The sequence below is a fragment of the Sinocyclocheilus grahami genome, unplaced genomic scaffold (assembly GCF_001515645.1).
Source record: "Sinocyclocheilus grahami isolate Dianchi unplaced genomic scaffold, SAMN03320097.WGS_v1.1 scaffold503.1, whole genome shotgun sequence".
Lineage (NCBI taxonomy): Eukaryota > Metazoa > Chordata > Actinopteri > Cypriniformes > Cyprinidae > Sinocyclocheilus > Sinocyclocheilus grahami.
In genome coordinates this window covers 481,061-507,413 of record NW_015505682.1, presented here as the reverse complement: position 1 = coordinate 507,413, position 26,353 = coordinate 481,061, and the positions used below count along the sequence as shown (strand labels likewise).

Sequence of the window (26,353 nt, the reverse complement as noted above, 5' to 3'; positions counted from 1 at the left end):
ATTTGCATTTTTGAAACATATTAGTTGAATATGTCAATCTTACATTTGTTTGCAAACTGAGTGAAGAAAATATTATGTACAGTGTGTACACATCTCTCAAATTCAGCATTTTTACTAAATTTAGCAAACATTCAAGTGTTAATGAATATATTTTGTACACAAGTAATGCACCTCAAGATTATCATTTATTTTACAGATGGCTTCTGAAATTAGCTTTCACAGAAAAACATGAGGTCTACACCATGGTTAAAAGAAAAAAACAACAATGTACAACTTTATTTTGTTTGTTCACTGAAAATACCTGCAGAGCCAGAGTCTTGCCAAAAAATGTTAAAACAATTGTCTCTAAAATTCTTACTGAAAATTATATTTTCATTAGGACTTATGTCTTGAATAAATCTATTGTCCAGAGAAACAAGACGACACAAATACATTTCAAAAAATTTCATTTTAAAGTCCATTTCTTTTATGGGTTCTTTCTAAATTTGCTCTTTTTGTCCTTATTTTTCTTCATATTCTTGCTTTGCCATTGTTCTTTCTGATTCATGCCTTCCAGTTTTCTTTTCTTGTCACTAAGGAGGAAAAAAAGATCAAAGTTCATAGCAGTTCATGATTCCAGACAAAACCCACCCAAGCTGCTTATAACTCTGCTTACCTTTTTATGCTAACAATAGCAGTATGTCCTGCTTTCTTCAACACTTGGTCCCATTCCTCATCATCTCCTTGAATCATGTACCTTTATAAAAACATTCAGAATGGAAAGAGGGGGTCAACAACATAACATTTTACATCTACCTAAAGTGCTCATCACCTCTAAAGCTCAGAGAAGTGACAGTGACAGTGAAGTGACATGTGGCCAAGTATGACCCATACTTGGAATTAGTGCTCTGCATTTATCCCATCCAAAGTGCACACACACAGCAGTGAACACACACACACAGCGAACACACACCCGGAGCAGTGGGCAGCCATTTTTGCTGCGGCACCCGGGGAGCAGTTGGGGGTTCGGTGCCTTTCTCAAGGGCACCTCAGTCGTAGTACTGAAGGTGGAAGAGAGCGCTGTACATTCACTCCCCCCACCTACAATCCCTGCCGGTACGAGACTCGAACCCGCAACCTTTTGGGTTACGAGTCCAACTCTCTAACCATTAGGCCCACGACTTCCCCCAAAGGGTGGAAACGGTAATGCAAAACTAAAACATTATAGTTATAAAATCTCGGGAGTAAAAAAAGACCTTGTTAAATAAATGTAGTTTGGACTATTACTCCGGGAATACTCACTCTGAAAGATTCATGTCTTTAATCTTCTCCATGTCCTTTTTTTGTTTCTCTTGGAACTCTTTGGCTGCATCATTCTAGGGGACAAAATACAAAATTAATATACCTTGTTACAAAAATGTGTTACTTCAAATAAATGCTGTTCTTTTGAATTTTCTACTCATCGAAAAATCCTGAAAAAAGCTTTTACAAAAGAGCAGCACTTTCAACATTGGTAATAATAAGAAATGTTTCTTGAGCTCCAAATCAGCATATTTATGCAAAAGCATATTTGCTTTTTTTAATATATTAAAATAGTAAAATTGTTAAAGTTGTAAAAATATTTTGCAGTACCACCGTTGAATGTCTTTTTCCATCATATAAATGCAGCCTTTGTTAGCATTAGAGAGTTCTTTCAAAAACATTTAAAAACCTTTCCGAAAAATACAGTCTTACTGGCATGAAGTGGCAGCTGAAATTGGGAAAATATTAGGGGAGGAGTTGGATTTTTCATTCATTATGCTGTACCTAGGAAAAATTCCTAAAACAGTTCTAGACAGTGACAAATATTTATTAAAAATACTTTTAGCAAGCAGTAGGAAAGCCATAACACGTAAATGGTTTCAGGTTGACCCTCCAACAAGGGACCAGTGGTTGGGAATTGTGAACGAAATATACTCTATGGAGACTTACATTTACTGTTAGACTTAATTTGGAAAAATGTATTAAGTACTGGGATAAATGGATTGTGTACACACACCATTGAGGATAAGTGTAATAATAAACTCCAAAGAATGTATGGAAATTGTATTGTCTTGACTTTGTAACACCCATGATGACCTTTTGTTCCTTGTTCTCAATAAAAATAAAAAAATAAAAAAAAACCTTTCCGACCCCAAACTTTTGAATTATATAGAGTATCTATATGTGATCCTGGACCACAAAAGCAGTCATAAGGGTCCATTTTTCGAAACTGAGATTTATACATCATCTGAAAGCTGAATAAATAAGCTTTCCATTAGGATAGGACAAAAAATCGAAATATTGAGAAAATCACCTTCAAAGCTGTCCAAATGAAGTCCTTAGTAATGCATAATACTAATCAAAAATTTAATTGTAAAATATTTACGTAGGAAATTTACTAAATATCTTCATGGAACAAGATCTTTACTTAAAGTAAAAAATGAAAATTAGCCTGATGTGTTTTACTCACCCTCAACACATCCTAGGTGTATATGACTTTCTTCTTTCAGATGAATCCAATCGGAGTTATATTAAAGTGTAATAATAAACTCCAAAGAATGTATGGAAATTGTATTGTCTTGACTTTGTAACACCCATGATGACCTTTTGTTCCTTGTTCTCAATAAAAATAAAAAAATAAAAAAAAACCTTTCCGACCCCAAACTTTTGAATTATATAGAGTATCTATATGTGATCCTGGACCACAAAAGCAGTCATAAGGGTCCATTTTTCGAAACTGAGATTTATACATCATCTGAAAGCTGAATAAATAAGCTTTCCATTAGGATAGGACAAAAAATCGAAATATTGAGAAAATCACCTTCAAAGCTGTCCAAATGAAGTCCTTAGTAATGCATAATACTAATCACAAATTTAATTGTAAAATATTTACGTAGGAAATTTACTAAATATCTTCATGGAACAAAATGAAAATTAGCCTGATGTGTTTTACTCACCCTCAACACATCCTAGGTGTATATGACTTTCTTCTTTCAGATGAATCCAATCGGAGTTATATTAAAAATTGTCCTGGCTATTCCAAGCGTTATCATTGCAGTGGGTGGGTGTTTCTGTTTAACAGTCCAAAACACGTTAAATAAAGCGCGCGCATCCATAATAAACGTGCCTCACACGGCTCTGAGACATGAATAAAGGCCTCCTGTAGCGAATCCATACGTTTTTGTTAGAAAAATATCCATATTTCAAACGTAATAAACACTTTTCTCTTACTTCTGCTGACTGTCATACGCAGAAGCCATTAGATATGCTAGTCTCACGAGTTTGTTTACAGGAGCAAAGGAAGCAAAGTTTCCTTCTCTTGGCTTATATCGAAATCCTCCGACATTTTTCTTTACAAATCCTCGGTTTGAACTTCTAATTCATGACCGGCATTTTGTTTTGTTCTCTCTCCGCGTTCGTCACTAATCACGCAACGCTGACGTCCTACGTCATCCGCCGGAACGGCTTCCGTGTACCACATTTAGATGAAGTGATAGAAAAGTGTTTATTACATTTGAAATATGGATATTTTTCTAACAACAACGCATGGATTTGGAGCCGTGTGAGGCACGTTTTATTATGGATGCGTGTGCTTTATTTGACATGTTTTGGACTGTTGAACAGAAACACCCGCCAACTGCAATGATAGAGCTTAGAAGTGCCAGGACAATTTTTAATATAACTCAGATTTAATTTGTCTGAAAGAAGAACGTCATATACACCTAGGATGGCTTGAGGGTGAGTAAATAACAGGCTAATTTTCATTTTTGGGTGAACTAACCTTTTACTATCCTAATTAGGGCTGCACGATAAATCGAAATGAAATCGAAATCGTGAATCGACAGAAGCTGCGATTGTCATGCGTATCTTTCAGTGAAGCATGGTTCTGTGATCAGCAGTAAATCTCCATCCAAAGGCCAGAGGGAGCTCTCGCGCTGAAACTCCAAATACGCCTCGCAGAAGAAACCCAGGAAATGCCTATAGCGGTAGCTGGATTAACAGAAGATTCAACTGCTTTCATTGATTTTAACTGCTTTTATGACTAATAAACACACGATTATGACAATGGTATGGTCTATCGAAGTTATTATTATTATAATTTTCATTAAAATAAAGTATATTTATAATGCAATGCCTTTATCACTGCTTAAATACTATGAAATATGTTGCGTGCCTTATTCTGTGTAAGAAGCCACATCATCTCACAGAAGGATTTATTTCAAACACTCGACTGACGTTATGAAGTGAGTTTGGAGTAAAAATATTTGATCAAATGTGGTATTTTCACATGCTTTCAGATGGAGCAGCATTTATTTCACAGAGCCGCAGTTCACTGAGAAGCTATGCAAACAGCTGTCATTATCGCAAACGATTTCATAATCACGCAATAAAATCGTCAATCGTGAAAAAAAAAAAATCGCGATTTTTTTTCGCATAACTTGTCAGTGAACTACGGCTCTGTGTAGTAAATGCTGCTCCATCTGAAAGCACGTGATGATGATTTCCTGCTGATTACAGAACCGGCATTACTAACAAAATGCGCATGACAATCGCATTCGATTAATCGTTCAGCTCTAATCCTAATGATTTTTGGCACAAAAGAAAAATCAATAATTTTGATGCATACAATGTATTTTTGGCTATTGTTACAAATATACCTATGCTACTTAAGACTGGTTTTGTGGTCCAGGGTGGCATATTTAAAAAAATAAATAAAATCTAGTCTCATACCAGATCTTCATTTAGTGTCTGCACAGTTGGTTCCATGCTTATATCTTTGGTGGCCACCATCTCTGCTTCAACCGCATTCTCCTGAAGAATGTTGAAGAACTGCAGAAGAGATAAAATGAACAGTAGCTACACACTGAAACAACAATACATACTTGAAGAGGTAGAGGAGTAGATCTACGCAGTATATTTCTCACTCCTTCAAGTGGCAGTGGTCTGATAAGACGGTTCAGTGCTAATCCTTGTGTGTTGCTTTAATCAGTGTGTGTATAAGAGACAAAGACAGAGTGCGTGGACTCACCTGCACCACTTTACGGATGACACGATTGAACAGGCCCATAAGCTGAGAACCAGGCAGCTTAATCTCCTTCTCCAGCTCATCTATACTCTTGTGCTGAAGCCCAATTCCTAACAGTAGAGCCTGAAAAAAGAATTGATTGTTTTATACACATGCCTGAACACACTTCGGTCAGCTTAAACTAAATAACTTGTACTTCTTATACTTAAAAGCATACTAAGCAGACTTACACACTGGGCAACAGAAAGTGTGATGTCTCCCAGTTGTTTGAGGAAATACAAGCGTGCAACAACAGGGATCATGTCCATGATGAGATGATAGTCCACCATGTTTCTTGAATACATTTCCAGACGCTTCAGGTCATATGGAGTGAATGTGGCCGCTAACTCTGCACTGGTGAGTGCTGAAGATACACAGACACATGAAAAGTCATCTTAAAACCAACAGAACACATACAACATTTACTTTATTGAGGTGCAAATGTGGGCCTGTACCTGCTGGGCTGTCGTCCTTAGCGTTCTTGTTCTGCAGTATATTGAGGGCCAGGGTTGGGCTAAACTTGCTGAACTGGAAGGATAGCAGGGAGAGGAACCTCCGCCGGAAATCTGTCCAACACAAGAAAAGTTAGTCTTTTGAAAGCATTATATCCATTATTACATGGCTTTCTGGAATACTTGATTCTCATAGGTCAGTTGCTGCATTCCTACTATATTATGAGAGACTGTGCATACTCACCCTTCCAAAAAGCCGAGAGCCACTGGTTCTGCTCTGCTGACTCCTCAGCATTGAGCTCCTTCAGCATAATGCAGGAGTGCTCTCCTGTCAGGTCATTCTACAGGTCACGATATAAGAATTGTACTTGTTACATAGTTACAAAATATGACAATAAAAAAAATAAATACTGCATCCTTACCGGAGTCTGTCTTAAATAAACGGGCACAAAACCAGCCTTTTTCCAGAATCTGGATGGGAAAGAAAGCAAGAGATATTTAGGAGTTACTAACATGCTTTGTGATAGTGCTGCAGTATAAATATCACTGTAAAACATGCTTGCATGAAGCAACTTACTTGAGTAGTTGAGGAGTGAGACCATAAGACACCCCGAGGTAGTCCAGCCTCTCGGCTCTCCTCTCATTCAGCTTCAACAGCAGCGGTGGCAGGTCTTTCCTGGGAGACACCACCTCCTCCAGAAGACTGACAGCCTGCACATGAATGAAAAAGAAGTGAAAGATATACTCTCAGAATACATACTTCAATGATTCTTATTTCTTAAAACCTTTTGTCCAGATAATATGCTACTTTATCAGGTGGCATTTATAACCCCTAAAACGCATGAAGGATGATTTAAAATCTTGAATTTAGTTACGTCCAGAGCCGTAAGGTTCTGTTGTGTCAAACTGTGCTTTGTTTTTTTCTCTCTCTCTCCCCGCAGAATCAGTATCCCCACCTGAGGTTAATTAGAGCTCTGCTGCGATTGGGTGATGGGAGGGGAGAGGAGAGAGAGTATTTAAACTACAGCTACCCTCAGACCAGTAGTTGGTGGTGGCTAGATGGTGTGCGGCGGCAGAGGGCTTGTCCTCTCCTCCAGACTTATTATTGTGAAGCCTTTGGTGATTTGGTGTATCTTTCTCTCAATTGTGTTGAGACTGTAGAGTTTTGATTAAATCTATGAGACTTTTCTAAGAGAGAAGTGAGTGTTAATTTGAGTTGCCCATTGTAAATACTGAACTAGCTTTATTTTATATCTTTTGTTTTGGGTTTAGTAGGAAGGTGGGTGCCATTTTGTTTTACATGACCTATTTTCTCCTGGTTATGTTAGTTTAGGGAGTTAGTTTAATCTGCTGTGTTTTGTTTTTCTTTTCTTTGTAGCTTTGGTAGTTGGTTATAAAATAGTTAGTTTCATTATGTTTGTTATTTTGGCCTTGCCCCCTTCTGAAGTTAATACCCTTTTGTTATTTCTTTGTTCAGAATTATGTAACTTTTTGCTGCATTTGACCGTGGTTGTTTGGGTTATTGTAGCCATTCTGGGCCTACAGACAGCATTTTCTCTGCCGTCGCAGTCTCTCACCACCAACCATTTTATTTCTGTTGCGGTCTTCCCTAGACTAATTTAGACCGTAACAAATTTCTAAACTTATTGTACACAATGCTGCCACAGAGGGCTAATTTTGTACTGGCTTTCTACAAAAAGGTCAAACTAAGGGTAGCATATCAATTTGAATCAATTTTGCATATAATCATCACATCAAAAAGTCAGGAAAGTTGTTTTTCAAAGAAATGAATACTTTTCTTTGGCAAAGATGAGTGAAATTGATCAAAGGTGACAGTAAATTCAAACGTATGCTGTAATGGCTTCAATAATCCATTCTTGTGATCAGCTTTGCCATCACAGAAATAAATTACATTTTAAATGGCAATAAATACAGTAATTTTTGATCAACTAAATGCAGCCTTCATGAACATAAGAGAAATGTTCTAAAAATGCTTCAAAATGTTTAATGTAATTAGTAAAATACAGTAAAAGTCCAGTTAAATATAATCAAGCAATGTTTCCTATACCTATTTTCAATATATGAACGAATGATTTAATATTTTTCACTTAAATCGACCAATATAACAATGCAATACAGCTATATTTACCTACATAAATAATTACACTACCCACAGAAATACTAAAACGTTTTAATATATGAAAAATGCCACACAGAATTCCATGAACATTACCTCGCTGCTCACAGATGTGATTGTGCTTGTTGTTGTCTGTTCTTGCTCATCCAGAAGAGAAAACTGACCGTCATAATATTGCTGTAGAAGTTGCAACGTACGGCTGCCGTAACCCATCTAAAGAGTGGCACAATAAATCACAGATGGGCAATGACATAACTAGTCAAACAAGGCAATAATGCAGCAACTTGTATATGTAAGCTTTTTACTGATTGTATACAAACTGAGGAGAAGGAGAGGTAATTTACCCCCTGATAATCAGGATTCACTGCAATACGGACGATCCGGCCCCCAGAGAGGCTTCCAAACTCAGGGACTTGAAACTAAATGCAAAACACAAGAGCATCAGAATAATTTCAGATTCACTCTTTGTAACATTTATTTGACAGTGTGGCATAAATAATCGACATACACTACTGTTCAAAGGTACGTTTTGAGCAGTTGCGCTGCTTAACATTTTTGTGGTAACCGTCATACAATTTTTCAGGATTCTATGATGAATAGAAAGTTCAAAATAACAGCATTTATTGGAAATTATCTTTACTGTCAGGTTTTATCGATTTAAAAGGGTCCTATTATGCTTTTTCAACTTTAGTTAGTCTGTAATGTTGCTGTTTGAGCATAAAAAAGATCTGCAAAGTTACAAAACCCAAAGTCCACTTCAAAAGGAGATACTTTATTGAACAGAAATCACTTTTCAAAAACTACAACGAACGACTCGTTTGGACTACAACGCATTATTTTCTGGGATTTGTGATATCACAAATATCGACGAATGGGACGAGACCTGGTTGAGCTGCACTAGAGAAGGCAACGAGTGTTATCACTATGTCAGAGACACGCTAGCTTTCCCAAGGCAGACAAACTTAAATCACACTCAAATTGATTTGATTTTGACGCAGTATTTACACTGAAGCTTGCAGGCGGCTATGGTAAGGGGCGTGACATTTCCCGACCAGGCCCCGAGTGCTGCCAATCACAACACACACTGGCCCAGCTAACCAATCACAGCACATTTCGTATTTCAGAAGGCGGGCCTTCGTTTGATACAGGAACTATTCCAGCCGTTCATGCCAGACTGGGGAGAGAGGTGTTGTAATAATGTAAAATATGTGGGAAAATAATGTGTTTCTCGAACAACCTTGTATGAGAGCCTGTTCTAGTACACCCCCAAAACAAAATCAAGACTCTGTAAAAGAGCATAAATGTAGTTTAACCTGTAGTGCAGTTTCAATTTAAATTAGGATTTGTTACCTGTTCGGAAACGGTCCACGGAATGAGGTCACCTGAAGCTTTCTTCCCTCTGGACAAGCTGTTGAGGACGGACTGGCGGGAGATGTCTCCTTCCAGACACACCTGTAACATGAAAACACAGGCTTCACTGCACAGTTCTTTCATTACAACAACTTCAATTTAGATGAAAGAGTATTGGAATTAAGTAACTTTGGACACACCTGGACAACTGCTAAGACCTCTGGGAGTGAATTCTGTGTGGGTGGAACAGGGGCCAGCAGGCAAAAGAGATGGTGGGCAGGAGCATCCGAGAGCATCTGAAGGTCATTGGGTGAATTCTGAGGAGATCGAGTCAATATCAGTCTGATGATAGAGTTTGTGACATAATGCTCTGATACAGTGGTTCTCAACCAGGCACCCAGGTCCCACTAGAGGGCCTCGGCAAACTTTCAAGGGGGTCACAAGATGACTAAAAAGTATTCGAATTAAATACCAAATTAAATACTCCCCAAATAACTATTGTTTTCAATTGTTATTTAAACTTCTGAAATCACAAATAATTTGAGGATAATTAAATGTATCAGTTCTCCCAGTCTTTTTAAAAATTAAGACAAAAGAAATGGGAAATAGCATTTACTGGGATAGGCTTTTAGTATCCACTGCTCTAATGCTATAATAGATATTCATTCACCTTGTAATGCGATGCAACGTAAAGTGCCATAAGACGCTGGAGGAAAGCCTCAGAAGCTTTATGATAACAAAACAATGTGTCTCGATTCACATAATATCTGGAATAAGGGATTAAAGAAATCTTATGTCTAGAAGGTAGATGAGAGAGAGTGTTGTGTTATTTTGAGAAATTAGGTATGTGTTTATATGCATGGTGGTGGTGATGAGAGTAGATAAAATCATACGCAAGACAAGCTAGAATATGGAAGCCCATTTCTGCCACATGCCTTGGTAAGTCATATTTACGAGACGTTATAATTCTGTAAATTAAAATGTAAGCCATCATTATGACATAAAACACTGAAATTCTGCCAAAAGAAACAAAACTGAGATAAGTCATAATTATTATGTAAAAAGGTCAAAATTGTCGAGTCATAATTACAAGTCAAAATTATTAATTAAAAACTGAATTATGACAGTCATAATTATGAGTCATTTGAAACTTCAAAAAAAAAAGTATGCTTTTAAATCTCATAATTCCAATTTTTTTAAACTTATAATGACTTGGTATATCATAGTTTTGACTTTTTATCTCATAATTATGACTGTCACAATTTTGACTTGATCTCATAATTACAACTTTTTGTCTCATAATTATGGTTTAACAGAGCATGTAGCAGAAACAGTCTTCCTTTTTGTCAAATCAGCATGATGTTAGAATGAACAAAAATCCATTGCTGAATGTAGAGTTTTTTTTTAGAGGATACAGGTCGCATGTCTGGGGTAAAGGGCAGCCGGAAATGATGCGTGGTACACTCAGGCAGTCCAAACACAGCAGATCATTCAGCCATTTCTCCACAGGGTCCCCCTGGCCATAGCGGATAGACTCATGGAGGGTCACCTCATGAAGGGTTCGTGCTGCAGAGCAGGTAAGGTGTGGTTTACACATGATTATACACATACCAGCAGTTCTTATTTTTTCATATTTCTAAATCTCTTGCTGCAAGTAAAGAGGTATTATATTTCACCTGCTGCCAGTCTGGCTGTGCTGGTGTTTCTGTTCTCAGCCGAGAGGTTCAGCTGGCTGTCTGCACTCTGCTGCCTTAACTGCTGAATCAGCTTAAGAGACAGAGAGCGACCGGTGCCCTCGTACCTGCATGGTGACACCAGGATTACTGCATTGTTATTATACCATTGTAAAAAGACCTAAAAGCTCTTCAAATACCGACCCGTTGATCGTAGATGCCATAAACACAAGGTAAGGACCCAGTAGTTTCTTCACTAAAGGCAGTGGGATCGCAGCAGCCTCGTCGATGACTAGCAGCTCTGCCTGGCCTAACTTCACCGCATCAGCAGGATGAATGTACTGCAGATTAAAACAGATCCGGTAAGACATGAGAAAAATTATGAATGATAATTATAGAGTTATGAATGATGCACAATGCACTACATGAACATGTTGTTCCTACACTTTCACATATTTTATATATACCAAAGAAAGTACATACAATTGTCGATTTGTATATTTTTATTCCTTATTTACTTGTTCTATTTTTCTATTTTTTATTATCTGTGTTTTTGTTCTGTCACGGTCTCTGTTACACTGTGGAGCTTCTGTCATGAAAACAAATTCCTCGTATGTGTAAACATACCTGGCAATAAAAACTCATTCTGATTCTGATTCTCATTCTGATTCTGAAAGTTACACGATTTAACAAATATTTAAAAAAAATAAATTAAAAAAAAAAAATTATGGAAAAGAAATGCAGCGATGGAGGTCAGTATACCTGAATGGTCTGGCGATGTTCCTTGAAGATGTTAACGCGAATCACAGCTTTGTTAAACTCTGGGTTCAGCGACTGGATTATTTCGTAGTCCAGATGTTCCTAGAATTTACATAAAAATCTGGTTTAAAGTATGTTCCGAAATATTAAAGGAACGATTAGGGTTTCACTTATTTATCTCAAATTTCAACCAGGGTTATTATAGTTAAATACAAATAAAACTATTAGATGAAACAAAATTAATATAAAAAAGTTAACGGAATTAAAATAAAAGATTAAAACGTAAATGTTATTTCAGTTAGTTGCCAAGGCAACATTTCTTATTTTCATGTAGTTTAAGTTGAAGTACTAAAATTAATAAAACTGAAATAAAAATGAATAAATACTAGACATAACTAATAAAGAAATACTAAAACTTTATCTAAAATCAACATCTATTCCAAATAATAATAAAAACTGCAATAGTATATTGACACAAAAATAACACTGGGTTTGACTCATTGTGTTAAAGTAACACACTCTTAGTCCAGTTGTGAATACATCATATCTATCCTTATGTCCAGTGATGATTACCTGATACTGGAGAGCGTCAAAACCTTTAAAAATGAACTCAAACAGCGTGTGCAGATTGTCTGGGCTGGGTGATGTGACAAAGATATTTGAATAGCTAAGAAGAGAAGTACAACACAGACACAATAAGTTATTTATTAGCATAAATTGCAGTCAGGATGCAAACATAACAAGAAAAATTATTATTCATAACACCCTACTACATACCCAAATGCGACAGCTCCGGCTACAGCCAATCCCAGTGCAGCAGATTTGCCTCGACCGCGGGCAGCAGTAAGAGCTACAGTGCTCCGCAAGGTCTTCTCTGAAATAGCCTCAATGAATTTCAGCACTGCTTTGGCCTAAAGACATAAACACAGACAAAATAAAATATGAAGTTGGGCCATATGAAACCAATTTACATCAAGATTTCTGAGGTATTTTGATTATACCTGGTCCATAGTTTTACAGCTGTCCACTAGAACCCCAACTGGCTGTGTGTCCTGTAAAGACTCCTTTAGGTCCTTCAGCTCTTGTTCCCTTGGAGACAGTCCATCATCCTGTTGGCAAATACAAAGATTATGGAACTCATATGAGCTAATTAAAAAAACAAAACAGTGTTCAGTTGTAAACAAGGCTCACCTGTGTCTTTGGGGGGACAGGTTTGATGTTGGTAATGTGAGTGGAGATTGGCAGAATGCTAAGCTGGTCATCAATCACAACACATGTCTTACAGGAGGCGAGAGACAGGATGAATCTGGGGAAAATAAGACTAGTATCATTTTTAGATTCATTTTTTTCTTACAGGACAGATTAGGGCTGAAGGATCTAAATAAAATCACAATCATGTGGATCGTGTGTCGCAGAATCTGCTTGGAGTTTGGGTCACTCATATCATGCATTTGAGAATGCAACCTGTTGTTAACAAAGAAGCTTTAAAGGCTCCCTGTGGTTGTCTATGAAAATAAAAGTTTGGAATTTAAAAGAAATTAAGACTTAAATATTAGTATTGTAATTTTACAGTTGTCCTTTAAAATAACTTTTTTTTTTGACCGTGAAACAGCATCGCAATAGTAACATTTTAGTTTAATGTTTATTTTTTGATAATGATAATCAAAATAAAAAAATTAAATTATTTGGCCAAACTTTGCAGTCACACACACACAAAAAAACACAGCAAACCTACAGCTCTTAAAAAATTAATTTGAAAACACAATCACAATTTTAATCAGAAAAAAAATATATATATATATACCACAATACATTTTTTTTCTACAAAATGCAGATACATATAAATATATAAATAAATAACAGATACATAAATATAAATATGTCGAAAGACTGACCTTTCATTGAACCTCCCAACAACATCCTGGTGAGCCTCTGTCCTATATCGAGAATGAACATCCTGGAAGAAAACATGCATTAATGATTTAATACAATAATTCATATTCACACAAATAACCAAATTAATATTGGTATACAAACACTTAAGAGGCCATATACCATTGCCATTGTGTACAGCTGCTTCAGTGAGTTCACAGTCCTCAGAAGAATGACCACAATGCCTCCACCTTCCACAGTCTCAATGGTCCGAGCCAAGAGGTTGGGAGTGAGAGCTTCAAAGTCCTATAACAGAAAGTGAGAAGAACTTAAACCTATAAAGCCTACTGTATCATATTTGCAAAGCCTTTAAATTATCAACATGATCAAAATTTCATCAAAACTACTGCAAACCTCATTGTACTACATACCTCCCATCAATTTTTACATGTAAAAAGCCTTTTAGTACTACAATTCTAAAAACATTCCCTTCATTTAATGAAATCTTTACACTTTTATAAATCTATGGAAACATTGTCTGAAAAACTGAATTGTTTCATATGTCAGGCTTTACATCAGTGATGGGCAAACTTGGCCCTTCCAGGCCACTTTCCTGCAGAGATTTGGGCTACGTTCCAGTCTGTTTTTTTATGCTTTTCACTGGCAAACTTCCCTCCGTCTCGTTTACTCGGATGTACGTCATTGATTGCGTTGCATGAGTGCCCACTTCTGGCGGAACCCTTGGAATGGGCTGAACTGGAACGTCCTAAGCCCTTGATCACTTAGAATCAGCTATGGAGTTGGTTTATTGTTTACATTTTTTCCCTTATGAATTTGTTTGGTGCAGCATCCTATATGTATATAGGTATGTTTGGGCTGTTATAAATGTTAAAAAAAAAAATTTGATATATTATAGAGTTGTTTGGGGTGGGGATAAATTAAACGAGATCTGCGATGACGTCACAATCGTGTTGCATTGTGGTCTAAGGAGCGGCCTGAAGTGTGCATATGAAGTAGACTCGCTCCCTCGGTCAAAATCGAGGGGTCGAGGCCTCGAGGGTATGTCCATATAAACTTCCCTCATCCACTTCACGAAGTGGAACGCACTTCAAAATGGCAGCGGGGATTCCCCCGAGGGGAAGTGCTTAGGGAAGTTCACCAGTGCATGTCTAAAAGTGGAGTGGAACGCAGCCCTAGTAGTCTTGAAGACAATGATTAGCTGGTTCAGGTGTGTTTGATTCAAGTTGGAGCTAAACTCTGAAGGAAAGTGGCCTGGAAGGGCCAAGTTTGCCCACCTCTGCTTTACAGGGTTAAGCAATAAAGTCCACAGTAATATGAAAGTCCTGTCTGAGAAGTGTGTCATTGGTATTACCTGAAGAACACACATGCCATAGGTGTTTCCCAGGATCTTGTGCGTTTCATTGTAGTAGCAGTATCGGATGTTGGTTGCAGCAATGAAAAGCTCAAAAGGATCATCCTGGTTTAGGTTCAGCGTGCCTGTTTTGATCTTCTTCTGCAGCTGTCGCATCCTCTTCTTTCGATTACTATAAAACAACAGATTCATTTCTATCAGGGTTCCCACAATTGTACATACGGCACACAATTTGAACCAAGTGAATAAAAATAGAAAGTCTAATCAGATGAATAAGGGTGCGTCATCAAAGAAGTCTGTGAACAGTTAACATTGTTTGGGGAGCTACTATAAAATGTTCATAGTACCTGCTGAAGCTAAGCTCCTTTTTGTAGCACCATAACACTGATGGCCGGGCTCTGACTGTTGCTTTAGACAGCATGTGATGCAAAACGACCACCTGGATGAACAACACACATTGCACATATGACTGAGGCTTAGCAAACGAACTTACTGTATTACAATATTGTTAAAAACAGTTATGCTTTACCTGATCTCTGCCACGATCACCAACTATAACGAACATAGATCGATGGTGTTGCGCGAACCCGTTCTCTATCTGGACACGAATGCGATTGTCCACCTTCTTCCGAAAAGTTGCCATTGCTTCCCAACTGCACCCTGTCACCACGAACATAAAGTCAGCTTTACATATGAAATGCATGAAGTGAAATGAAGTAAACACTGTGGGGCGTGATAGCATACTTTAAACACTTTTTACAGAGCGTTCAGACAAAACTAGGTTTATTTTAAACATGTTAATTCATATCACAAGCCATACCTCAAGTGTTCTACCGATAAAGAAAAATACGCTGTTGAAGTCTTAATTACAAGTTCTGAGCAATAAAACGTCGCCTCATTTACAGTAGACCATCACGCTCATACATTCACGTGGTAATCCTCGGCGGAAAGACCCCGGTTTGATGGACCCCAAAACAGACATATTAGCTATCCATGATAGCGCCTGTTCAGAATGACCAAATAATAACGCGCTTATTTTTATGTAATAAAATAGGATTGCGGTTGACATGAGCTAAAAAGATTTTAAGTTTGTATTCGTCATACGTAAACCGCGGTTTTTTTTTTGTAGTAAGTTGCTATATAGTGTTGTCAGATTAGTCAAGGCGGTAAACTTGTATCATTGTGGGAGTGGTAGTCTTTCTGTAGAAACGTAATTGCGTCACATTGGACCTCTATGAAACAAATTCAAACTTTTAAAACTTTTTTTTATATACATAGATTTGTGCCGTGTTGTCCACACAGTGTGCATATTGTGTAGCATTCGCGGTTTTTTTTTTTATTGTAATTGTTGCATTCAAAATGTGAGTGCACAAGTTTCATGAAAATAAGTTTCCTTTTAAGTCTTTTTCTTTAGCCTTTAACTCCAATATCTACTCATTTTTAGTAGATATAAATCAAATATATATTTTTTTGTTCAGTAGATCACCAACTGTATCTACATTAGTAGTGATCGCCTATAGAGAAGCAGCATAGAAAGGGAAAGTCACGAACACAGCAGATTCCTGTTTTTGTAGTAAGTTTAAGACGGCTTCTTATGTAGGACTTGTATATGCAAATAAAACATCTCGAATAGAGCATTTACTTGACACGTTAACAGTGCATTACCACAGTCCAAATTTATGTTTTCTAAAAAAAAACAAATAGCAGTTCTTATGTCCTTTAGGTTGATAGGCATCATAAGGATGTAAAGCATACTGACATCCAAATATGTCTGACTTGATATTGTAATCATGACTTGAGGGGATAAAAAAATAAAAAAATAAAAAAAGACCCAAACAGCAGTACAGCATTTAATGCAACACATCTTTATTGAAACTCTTGAAGCAATATCACTTTACAAACTGAGACTCTTAATGTACCAAAAGAAACATTTTAGAACCAAAATGAATTAGTGTGAGCAGAACAGTGGGGCAGCAAGAGAACTCCAAATTTTGGACCATTTGTGGCAGGTATAACAAAAAGATAAAATAAATTAAGTCTTTAAAGTTCACAGGTATCTGTTAGAAACACTGGGTAGGTTTAAAATCTTGACACTGGGTTTTCAGCTTGCTTTCTGAATCATTGAACCATTTTCTCCAATTTAACATATCAGGGTAGATGTTGTCCGATCAATTCCATGAAGGTGAGAGAAGGGGGGGGACCAGCCAGGACATATGCACTTCAGTATTTCAATGTTCACTGTGGTCCAGATGTAAGCTCAGTTCACAAGGCTTAAGACCGCATAGCTGGAGCACTTCCTCGAGAGACCCCTCGAGCCCCTTGGCCAGCACCACGTTTATAGTTCTGTTGGTAACCATCCTGTGGAGAGACAAATAAAAAGATTAAAATAAAAAGATTAAAGAGAAGACAAATGACACAATGTCTCAACAGTATTTTGAGGATGTGTTGAGACGAACGCTCAGACGATAAGGAGAGAAGCTTATTATAGTATCAAAAGCTGAACTTACCCGCTGATAGCCGCTGTTGGAATAGTCCCGCGGCACACTGAATTGGGTTTGTCCATATCCAGAGTTTGCAGAGTTGAAGGGTGGGCGATAACCATCATATCCCCCTGAAATAAACAAAACCGCCAATGATTGATCCATTAAATCACTGCGCCGTTTTATCGATAAAGAGAATATGCATTTAAAAAAAAAAAAACACTGCCAAAATTGCTGTCTATAGCCTGTTTCCATCCAACTGGCCTTTTACCGATAAAATGGTGTGAGTGATGACGTCATCCCTAAAAGAAAACGAATTGTCGCATTAATTTGTGTATCGCAAAAAAAAAATTGCCCTTGAGCCATTTCCATACGTAATTTCACCCATTGCATAAATTATATAGGCTAGTAGTAGTAGATTGTTTAATTACAATTAAATGAAATTTGAATTGATACGTGGCTGTGACTCAAAAACCTAAATTTGTTTTCCTGGGATTAATTTTACACGCGCAAAAAAGCAGCATAAACAACAACATGAAGATTCACATGGTCACGTCACGCACCTGCAGCGCTTCTGTAAATGGAAAAAACAAAGCTATATACTGTGTATGAAAAATATGTGTGTGAAAAATATATTTCGCATATAGGCCTATTTATTTCTCTCTCAAATTATATATATATATATAGTGTTACTCGCGCTCTCTCTTTCCTTTTGCGTGTATGTGCACACATCTTCATACCTCAACGCTCCAAACCATAGTTCCAAACTTAATCCAGGAAAGGTGAACATTCCTGCATCATAACTTGGACTGAAAGATGAATGTGTAGAAAGCGAGCATGTCTAAAAAAAAACCTTGGGTTAATGACTGCATTTTTTATTTATTGGTTTATTTAATTTTTTTACAGAAATTGTGTTTTGATGATATTTTTGATTGAGCTACAGATTTAGGCTCACTTAAGTGACAGCATTTTTTTTTCCACTTATAGGGATTGTGTTTTGTTTTTTCACAGAAAATAATTTATGTTCTAAATGTTCCATTTTTTTTTTAAAAAAAAAAAATTTTTTTTTGAGGGGGGGAAAAAAAAAAAAAAAAAAAAAAAAAAAGACGACAGTTGCCACGCCGCTTGCGTCCGGTGTAGACAGTGCAAGTTGTTTCCACTTTAAAATTTTTTTTTAATTTAATAAAAAAATAAAAGTGTGCCGGCGCCTCACTCGCGCAGTTAAGCATTACCAACTCGACAACGCAGCCGGTTCATTGTCATAATAAAAGACAGTCAGCCAAACATTGATAACCATGCTATTTTAGTTCCCCTCACCCCACAACAAATAGTTTAAATTTAACAGAAGAACAGAACAAAAAAACAAAATAAATATATATATATATATATAAATAAATAAATAAATAAATAAATATGAAGCTACTAACAAGCCAAAACGAATTAATTTAAATTGTTCTACTTCACTTTCCAATATCCACTTAAAATAAAAAGAGCTTGGCATAATATCACGGGGATATGGTGGTCACGCTGAACGGCACGGAATACAGGCTATTTAAACGGAGCAGTGCACTGTAAAAAATAAAAATAACGTAAACGTAGGCTACTAAAAGGAACATCAAATTAAGAAAAATGTTTGAGGCAATTTGTCTTTTTCTTACTAAATATAAAATAATTTTAGATACAAATTTAATAATATGAATATGATTTAATGCGCTTTTGAACTACAGGGAAATGGGGCTTTAACGTGAGCAACACCATGAACACGGACGCAGCCTATAGGCTAATTCTGCCATATGAAACCACATTTATTTGCGTTAAAGCCCCTTTTCTCGACAAAAGGTGTTTCCAAACAATTTTTTGCGATATTTGAAGTATCGATATAGAATTTATGCGCTAAAGTTAAATGGAAAGATAAAGTTGACACATGAGATATTTTATTGATAAATAGCATTTCCATCAGCTATATCAGAAATTTTGCTAAATATTAAAAGCTAAATATTTTTTCGAAAAAAATTCTTGGATGGAAACCTGGTTAATGACTTTAATAATCTTCTAATGAAAATCACTGTATTCGACTGCTACAAACAATATTGTTCTGTACCTCTGAAACCATTGGATGGTCCTCTGTAGCCATTGATCATACCACGCGAGTTACGAGGACCTCCACGAGAAATCCCTCTGCTGTTGTAGAAGGACTGAGCCTGACGGCTGAACCCATTGCCCTGGCCACCTGACTGCTGGGACATGGGCTGGGGGCCAGTGGAGATGGGGAGTGACTGGTCTTGAGAATGGAAGGCACCAACTACTGGTAAGACAGGGATAAAACAGCTGAATTAAACATGTTTATGTATACTGTAGTAATCAAACATCCAATCAGAGTCAAACATGATTATGCATGTATGAATAAGGAATTTTGAGAGGATAACAACAAAAAAATACTAATTTCAAATCGCATTATGCAGGCCATAGGGAATAGTCCAAGTTTATATTATTGGCTCCACAGCTGCTTGCTTCCATGAGCCACATGTTGAGAAGTGCTGACTATATACAGGATTATATTGTGGGTATTAAAATATGATTGAGGTATTCTGACGATTTTCCTCACCAGATTGGAGCTGCTCTGGCGGCATGTCTGTTTGCTCCACAGGATGCGGTGTCTGGCTATTAAAACCCTGGCTGTAGCTATTCTGGTATTGGCTGGCCTGCTTCATTGAGTCCGTATCATTAGCTGGCGGGACAGGCGCATTAAGGTTGAACACCTGTCAAGAAGAACAGAAAGAGGGAAAGTGAACGTAATATTAGGCAATTGAGTATCCAACACAAAAAGTTTGGTATCTACAAGGAACACTTCTCCCTAATATGAGAATTCTCTTCCTTTTCACACCCTCATGCCATCCCAGATATAGACTTTTCCTTCATAAGAACATAGATAAATAGAAAAATAATCCATATCTGTGAGTACATATAATACAAGTGTCTGGGGAGTTGATGCTTCAAAAACTATTAAAATGAACAGCATGGTCCATACCATTCCAGTTGATGAATCAATGTCTTCTAGAAGCAAAATGATAGGGGTTTAAAAAAAATAAATAAAAATAAAAACACCATTAAAGGGATACGATTTAAATTTTTATTTTCTCTTTGGAGTGTTACAAGTAGGGATGTAACGATTACCGGTTTGACGATAAATCGTGATAAAATTCCCCACAGTTAGTACCGTTTCCTATTTTAATTATTAAAACCGTATTAGATTACCGCGATTTGAACAACTCACGATAAATAAATACGGTCCAGCATAAAGCACAGTTAAGTAATAGTCTCACGTGCGCACAGCACGCAGAGTTTTTTGTTTTGATTGAAAACAGGGCGGAAAAGCTGGGAGGTTTTAAAAGAGTGCTAAGGGAATTGTACAAATGAACATATGAATTAATTAAATGAATGTACCTCTGAAGGTTCTGACTGTCTTCAGAAACTATTCGATGGCATTTTGTTTTCATCTTCGCACCATGTAAATCCTAAAGGAAGTGTTCTTAAATCGCAATACTGCTTTGTCCACGGATGTTACAGGAAACCGCTCCAATTCAGCTTTTCCATAAGCGCCACCTGCTGTCAGCGAGTGGATTTACAGAGACTTATATTTACATTCAGTCTGTGTGCAGTTTCTGTCTGGCCAAAAACGGACCGAATTTGCGTGCCCTGCTGTAAATTGACCGGTTGATGAAAAACAAGCTTATGTGGATTCTACACATTTAAACAATTCAGATAAATTATCTAGAATTATTTATGGAGCAGATAAAATACATATAATCTATTAATCAATTATCATTTTGACTTAACTCTTCGTTATTTAAAGGCTGAAATGTCAGGTTTACCTTTTTATGAAACTTTTTCAAAGCTTTATTTGAACATTTACATATATTATGTCAGTCAAGTTGTCATTTAAAATCCAAACATCATTGGTAATGTTATTGTTTTAGTGATTATGCAAACAAAAAAGTCATTTTGTTGTTTATTGATTTTTAAATATATAAGTTGGTGAAGTGATTTAAGTGTCAGTACTTTTTGAACATCTCCAGCACATTTTAACAATACCGTGATAATACTGATAACAGTGATAATTTTGGTCACTATAATCGTGATGGGAAATTTTCATACGGTTACATCCCTAGTTACAAGCTCTTGGTAAAGTCTCAAATCCTAAAACGGCTTGTTCTAACACGCCCCCACGTCTACGTCACGATGTGGGAAGATTTGCATAACGCCGCCCAAATGTTCACGCAAAGGCGGCGTAACTGACTCTCACTGTAGTATTGTTGTTGCCATGCGTTTAGTTGTGAAAGTGAAACTACTTTGGCCTTCCAAAAGAGGACGATATCCACTTTGTCATGCCTAGAGCTGATCCATGCTGGTCGCTGAGGAAACACATCAACTTTGCGCTGTGGATCGCCGGCTCGGCTTTCACCGTGGACGAAGCAGAGTCCAGCCCGGGGTCGTCACATGTGGTTGCCGCAAGCCCGCCGGCCTCCGCTCACTCAAACTGCCGGCTCTTTTGGAAGGACACAACTACAAATCAGTGATTAAGTTGTATTTACAACACTGTTCCAGAACAGTTTAACCCAAATATTAAGATACGTGCAGCGCATCTTATGGAGGACTGTTTCCTGATCCTGGGAGATTAAGACAATGCCGGCTGTTCTGACTCACAGACTGGAAGTACGTTTTCATTTAAAGGATTTGCCACTGATGATTCAAATTAGAGTTTTGAGCAGTGTAGAGCAGCGCTTTTTGTTTGTCATTTCTCCGATCACAAATGCAGACATGGTATTATGTTTAAGTAAAAGACAGTACAAGTCATGATAATCCGTAATTATGTCCCCACTTGATGCAACAAATGCTTCGTTTGTAATGGGTTTTAGTGGTTTTGTCTGGTCGTGCCAGGAGACGGCATCACAGTATGGTAAGGGGCGTAACATTTCCGTCACACGCTTGAGGTATCTGGCCAATCACAATGCACTGGATAGCTGGCCAATCACAGCACACCTCTCTTTTCAGACCGATGAGCTTTGTAAAAATCGACAGAAGTTTCAGAAAGGCGGGGCATAGAGGAGAACCAATGTACAGTATGTGGAAAATAATGTGTTTTTTTAACCTTAAACTGCATAAACACATTTCATTACACCAAATACTGTTCTTTTTAGCAGCATCATATGACCCCTTTAAAACCAACCAACTGTAATATGAGCTCATGTCTGAAGTGTGACACTCACAAGAAGAGACTGAGAAGAACAGATGGCTGTCAGTTTTCGAATGTGTTTCACAGCGTGCTGATGTTTGTCAACCACAAACGTTAGTTGGCCCAGAAGGAGCAGGGTGTCAAACTCAGTTCCTGGAGGGCAGCAGCACTGCAGAGTTTAATTCCAACCCTGCCCCAACACACAAACCATGTAGTTTTCAAATAAGCCTGAAGAACCTGATTAGTTGAATCAGGTGTGTTTAATTAGAGTTGAAGCTTTGCAGGGCTGTATCCCTTCAGGAACGGAGTTAGACACTCCAGATTTAGAGTTAAAAAAAAACATACATGCATATATATACCCATATACACAGACTTTTTCTTATACATACACACATTCACAAACTGGGGTTGTATGGATTACAGTCATGTTTAACATTAAAGTTACTGTGCACTTGCTTTAAATGGACTAAACAATTGATTATTTTTCTAAACATCATGTGTTCATCTGAAGAAAGTCATATTCATCTAGGGTGGCATGAGGGTTACATAGATGAGAGAACTTACATTTTTGGGTGGCGTGTCCTCTTAAAGAGGAGTCCTCCTGATTTTACCAGTTTAAAACTTCTTAATTAGTTATTTTTATTCAGGCATGTTACCGTTTGCATGGACTGGAATGGGGCTGCGTTGACATTGATGCCACTGCTGTGCAAGGGTTTGGATCCGGGCTGGATCACCTGGGTCTGGGAGGCAGGAGAGAGCACTGTAGATTGAGGCGGCTGCTCTGTCAAGGGCATGGAGGCCTACAGAGTACAAGCAATGTTTTTGATTGCCGAAAATTACTTGATGCACATTTTGTGCAGTAAACATTTGGTTACATTAGAAAGCTCATATACTAGCTACACAGTAATAAATAATTTGGAGAACTCATTGAATTCATGAAGCGAATGGGTGCTTGATAACTTGCCTGAATAGAATCAGTGGTGTCCGTCTGTGGTCGGGGATCAGCTGAGTGAGAAGATTGGTATATTGGAGGCGGTGTGGAGAAGGTTTCTGGTGATGAAGAGGCCATGGGGATCTGCAAACAAAGTAAATTCACACTCTTATCTTTACACAGATATAAAGTCAATACTCTCATCTTTCTTTTCCAGACAGTTCAGCAAACTCATTTCCATCCAGAAGAACTTGGCTACACTCACTTGTGTGGGTTCAGGCTGAACACCTACAGCATGAGGCTGGGCGAGACAAGACTCTGGGTGAGCTGCAGGTTGAGAAATCAAAGCCCAACAAAGTTAGGTTGATTTAAAATGCTTAACCCATAAAGCTAACTGAATGACCATGTGGTGGAAATATGAACATACCTGGTTGACACACCATCGGCGGCATCTCCATACTAGGGACCGGCTTCATGGGTTGTGCCGATACAATAGCCGGATCAAGAGACTGTCCATCAAAATCAAGCATGGAGTCCTGGAAACAAAAAGAGCATTTAGCATGCATGCAAACATACGCCAAATAAGACAGACCTGCAAAAACAAAACAAAAAAAAACACCTGCATGAAGTTGTATGGTCCCTGCATCTGTGCCATGAGATCCTGAACCACCTGCTGTCTAACCACAGGGTCTGAAGGGGGTGTTGGAGTTACTGTGGTCAGAGGATGGGGCTCTGGGACAACAGGGGTGGGGGCGGTCTGAACCGGCTGCATGGAGTTAACCACCTGTAACAGATCCAATAGGCTTTAGACATTTGGAGTCAAAAAGGCTGAAAACCACTGATGTACTAATCCATACACAAAATGACACCAGGGCAAAAATAAGTCTACATGGGTTGAAATGCAGTTTCTAGAGCAGCTTACCTCCATCTCCGCACTCCATTCCTCTCTTTGTTCCTTATCGCCAGTACTGTATGTGCTCTCCAAAACAAACTGCCGATTTACAAACTGGAGAGAAAGATAACAAAAAAAAAAGTCAAGAAAATGATTGGAAATCAAGAGGAAATTCAGCTTAAACTTTCTCTTTACCCCCAAGCAAGATCATACAATCATAGGGCTCACACACACATTCATTATGTCCCTGAAGTCAACTTGTGTAAAACTTTTTGCACCAAAAACAGCTGCATTTTACTTTTCAAAACCAGTTTGTCTATCCTAAACCCTGGTTTATTCTTGCCAAATCCATGAGAGTATGTTGCATTTGCAAACCAGTGTTACTTTAGTATCACTACTAAAATATTATTCCTCTATTATAGTTATTAATATTTTAAATTAGTTTTCATATTTTCAGTTCTCATTTTAATTGTAGTTGAGGTTTTCATATTATTTGTGCATTATTTTTATTAGTTGGTCTTTTAATATTTAAATCAAACATTTTTTATTTAAATTTTAGTTTTCAGTACATTAAGTAGTAAGTTGAACTAAATGAAAGTGAGAAATGCTGCCTTGGAAATTAGCTGAATAAAAGAAATTGTTATATTTAAAATTTTTCCTCCCCCAAATAATAATTTGCTAAATTTGACTTAAATCACTGCAGCTATGTAGCAGGGTACATTACCTGGTGCAATAAACATTTTCATTGTTGGTGTGATAAACATTTCAAAAGACAATGACAGTCAGACAAAACCAAATGCAAATACGGTTTGATTTCCTTTCTTCTCTGTGAAAGGAAACAAAGTTGCACAGCACTTTGTTGTACCATGCAAACAGTGGTATTTCTGCTTTCAGGGTGTATTTGCATTTTCATTTAGCTAGTCAGATTTTTCTTGGTCCGGAAAGACAAATCATATGTGAAAATTAAATTTTTGTGTTGTGTGGTTTGGATTGGATTGGGGAGGAAGAATATTGCACAGTTTCATAGTGCAGTGAACCATGTCAAAAGTCACTCAAATGTGACTCCTTAAGCTTGCATCTTACAAAGTGCATTTAACTAACTTGCCTTACCTCCGTCACCTCAATTGGAATGGGTTCTGCATACGCTTCTGTCATTTCACCCACTGTTAAGAGACAAAGTCAGTTTTCAGAAACCTGTCTGTATTGCAGCAGTTTCAGAATGACAGTCACTCAATTGAGCAATGTGAAATGAGTGTTTTACCCGTGTCGGGAGGGTGCTCCTCTGCTTCAGACACTTCCACTGCAGCTGTCTGCTCCTCTTCCTCTGTGCAAACTCCGTTCTGATGAGACTGCATTCTATCAAAGTAGCCGCTCTGCAAAACCCGCTCCAACGTCTCATTCAGTGCTTTATCTGAAAGACAAGCATTTACACTCCTATTCAAATGTTTAGGATCAGTAAGATATGCGTTTTTAAAAGAAATCGTGCTCACCAAGGATGCATTCATTTGATCAAAAATCCAGTAAAATATTACATTTTTAAATAACTTTCTTTTAATGAGTTTTTAAAAGTGTAATTTATTCCTGTGATGCAAAACTGAATTACATGATCCTGGTGCATAGCAAATTAATTTATTTATATGCCATGAGCCACATGATCTGCCAAGGAATACCACTGAAGAAAAGTGCTAGAAGCTTTCTAAGGCAGGGCTACTGTAGGTAACTAGTTTAAAAATATCATAAATAAACGACGTAATCCTGTGAATATATTAGCAGTGTTTTAACGTGCTTTTTAACTGGCCATTAACATGCTGCTAGCATCAAGACTGCTATGCATCTCAAACTTGGGCAAAAATTTAACTTTGACCTATGGATTCCCCTCATTGATCAAGTATCTTTCACAGTCAGTGTCCCTTGGAGATTTTCCCCAAGCGCACAGCTGCAGGATCACACGGTGATACAGAAAACAGGGGACATGGATCATACCACTCCACCAACTGCTGAGTCAGCACATGCATCATGGCTGAATGCTGCAGAATATGCTACCTTTGCCTATTATCTATGTCTTGCTTTAGTAAAAACTCAAGAATGAGGTGTAACAAATAAATAAAATTATATATATATATATATAAAAAAATGC

The 26,353-nt window shown here is 37.5% G+C and overlaps 2 protein-coding genes across 3 annotated transcripts in view; both read right to left on the bottom strand.

Annotated features, from left to right (window-relative positions):
- Window positions 1-172: 172 nt before the first annotated feature.
- On the bottom strand, window positions 173-15,647 carry LOC107554488 (RNA cytidine acetyltransferase-like). Its single transcript, XM_016236993.1, has 29 exons — window positions 15,501-15,647; window positions 15,210-15,340; window positions 15,028-15,119; window positions 14,681-14,852; window positions 13,492-13,614; window positions 13,332-13,393; window positions 12,628-12,742; window positions 12,438-12,545; window positions 12,214-12,347; window positions 12,010-12,103; window positions 11,440-11,538; window positions 10,882-11,018; window positions 10,681-10,805; window positions 10,420-10,570; window positions 9,675-9,771; window positions 9,205-9,321; window positions 9,005-9,106; window positions 7,999-8,073; window positions 7,751-7,867; window positions 6,095-6,228; window positions 5,940-5,988; window positions 5,762-5,858; window positions 5,521-5,631; window positions 5,257-5,429; window positions 5,030-5,149; window positions 4,732-4,830; window positions 1,282-1,355; window positions 656-736; window positions 173-572 (listed from the first exon to the last, which is right to left on the bottom strand). The coding sequence occupies exons 2-29, from the start codon at window positions 15,321-15,323 to the stop codon at window positions 467-469; spliced, it is 3,078 nt and encodes a 1,025-aa protein (XP_016092479.1). The 5' UTR covers window positions 15,324-15,340; window positions 15,501-15,647; the 3' UTR covers window positions 173-466.
- Window positions 15,648-16,529: 882 nt separating this feature from the next.
- The window catches only part of caprin1b (cell cycle associated protein 1b), a 14,324-nt gene continuing 4,500 nt past the window's right edge, over window positions 16,530-26,353 (bottom strand). Inside the window, exons 7-18 of one of the 2 annotated variants that reach the window (XM_016236990.1) lie at window positions 25,478-25,627; window positions 25,327-25,379; window positions 24,247-24,330; window positions 23,944-24,108; window positions 23,752-23,860; window positions 23,590-23,651; window positions 23,358-23,468; window positions 23,050-23,193; window positions 19,766-19,919; window positions 19,262-19,465; window positions 17,188-17,291; window positions 16,530-17,038 (exon numbers count right to left, since the gene is read on the bottom strand). In XM_016236990.1, the coding sequence (XP_016092476.1) occupies window positions 16,952-17,038; window positions 17,188-17,291; window positions 19,262-19,465; window positions 19,766-19,919; window positions 23,050-23,193; window positions 23,358-23,468; window positions 23,590-23,651; window positions 23,752-23,860; window positions 23,944-24,108; window positions 24,247-24,330; window positions 25,327-25,379; window positions 25,478-25,627 (1,427 nt within the window). In that variant the 3' untranslated portion in view covers window positions 16,530-16,951. The remainder of the gene's footprint in view (window positions 17,039-17,187; window positions 17,292-19,261; window positions 19,466-19,765; window positions 19,920-23,049; window positions 23,194-23,357; window positions 23,469-23,589; window positions 23,652-23,751; window positions 23,861-23,943; window positions 24,109-24,246; window positions 24,331-25,326; window positions 25,380-25,477; window positions 25,628-26,353) is intronic. The other variant, XM_016236991.1, reaches the window with a different exon arrangement.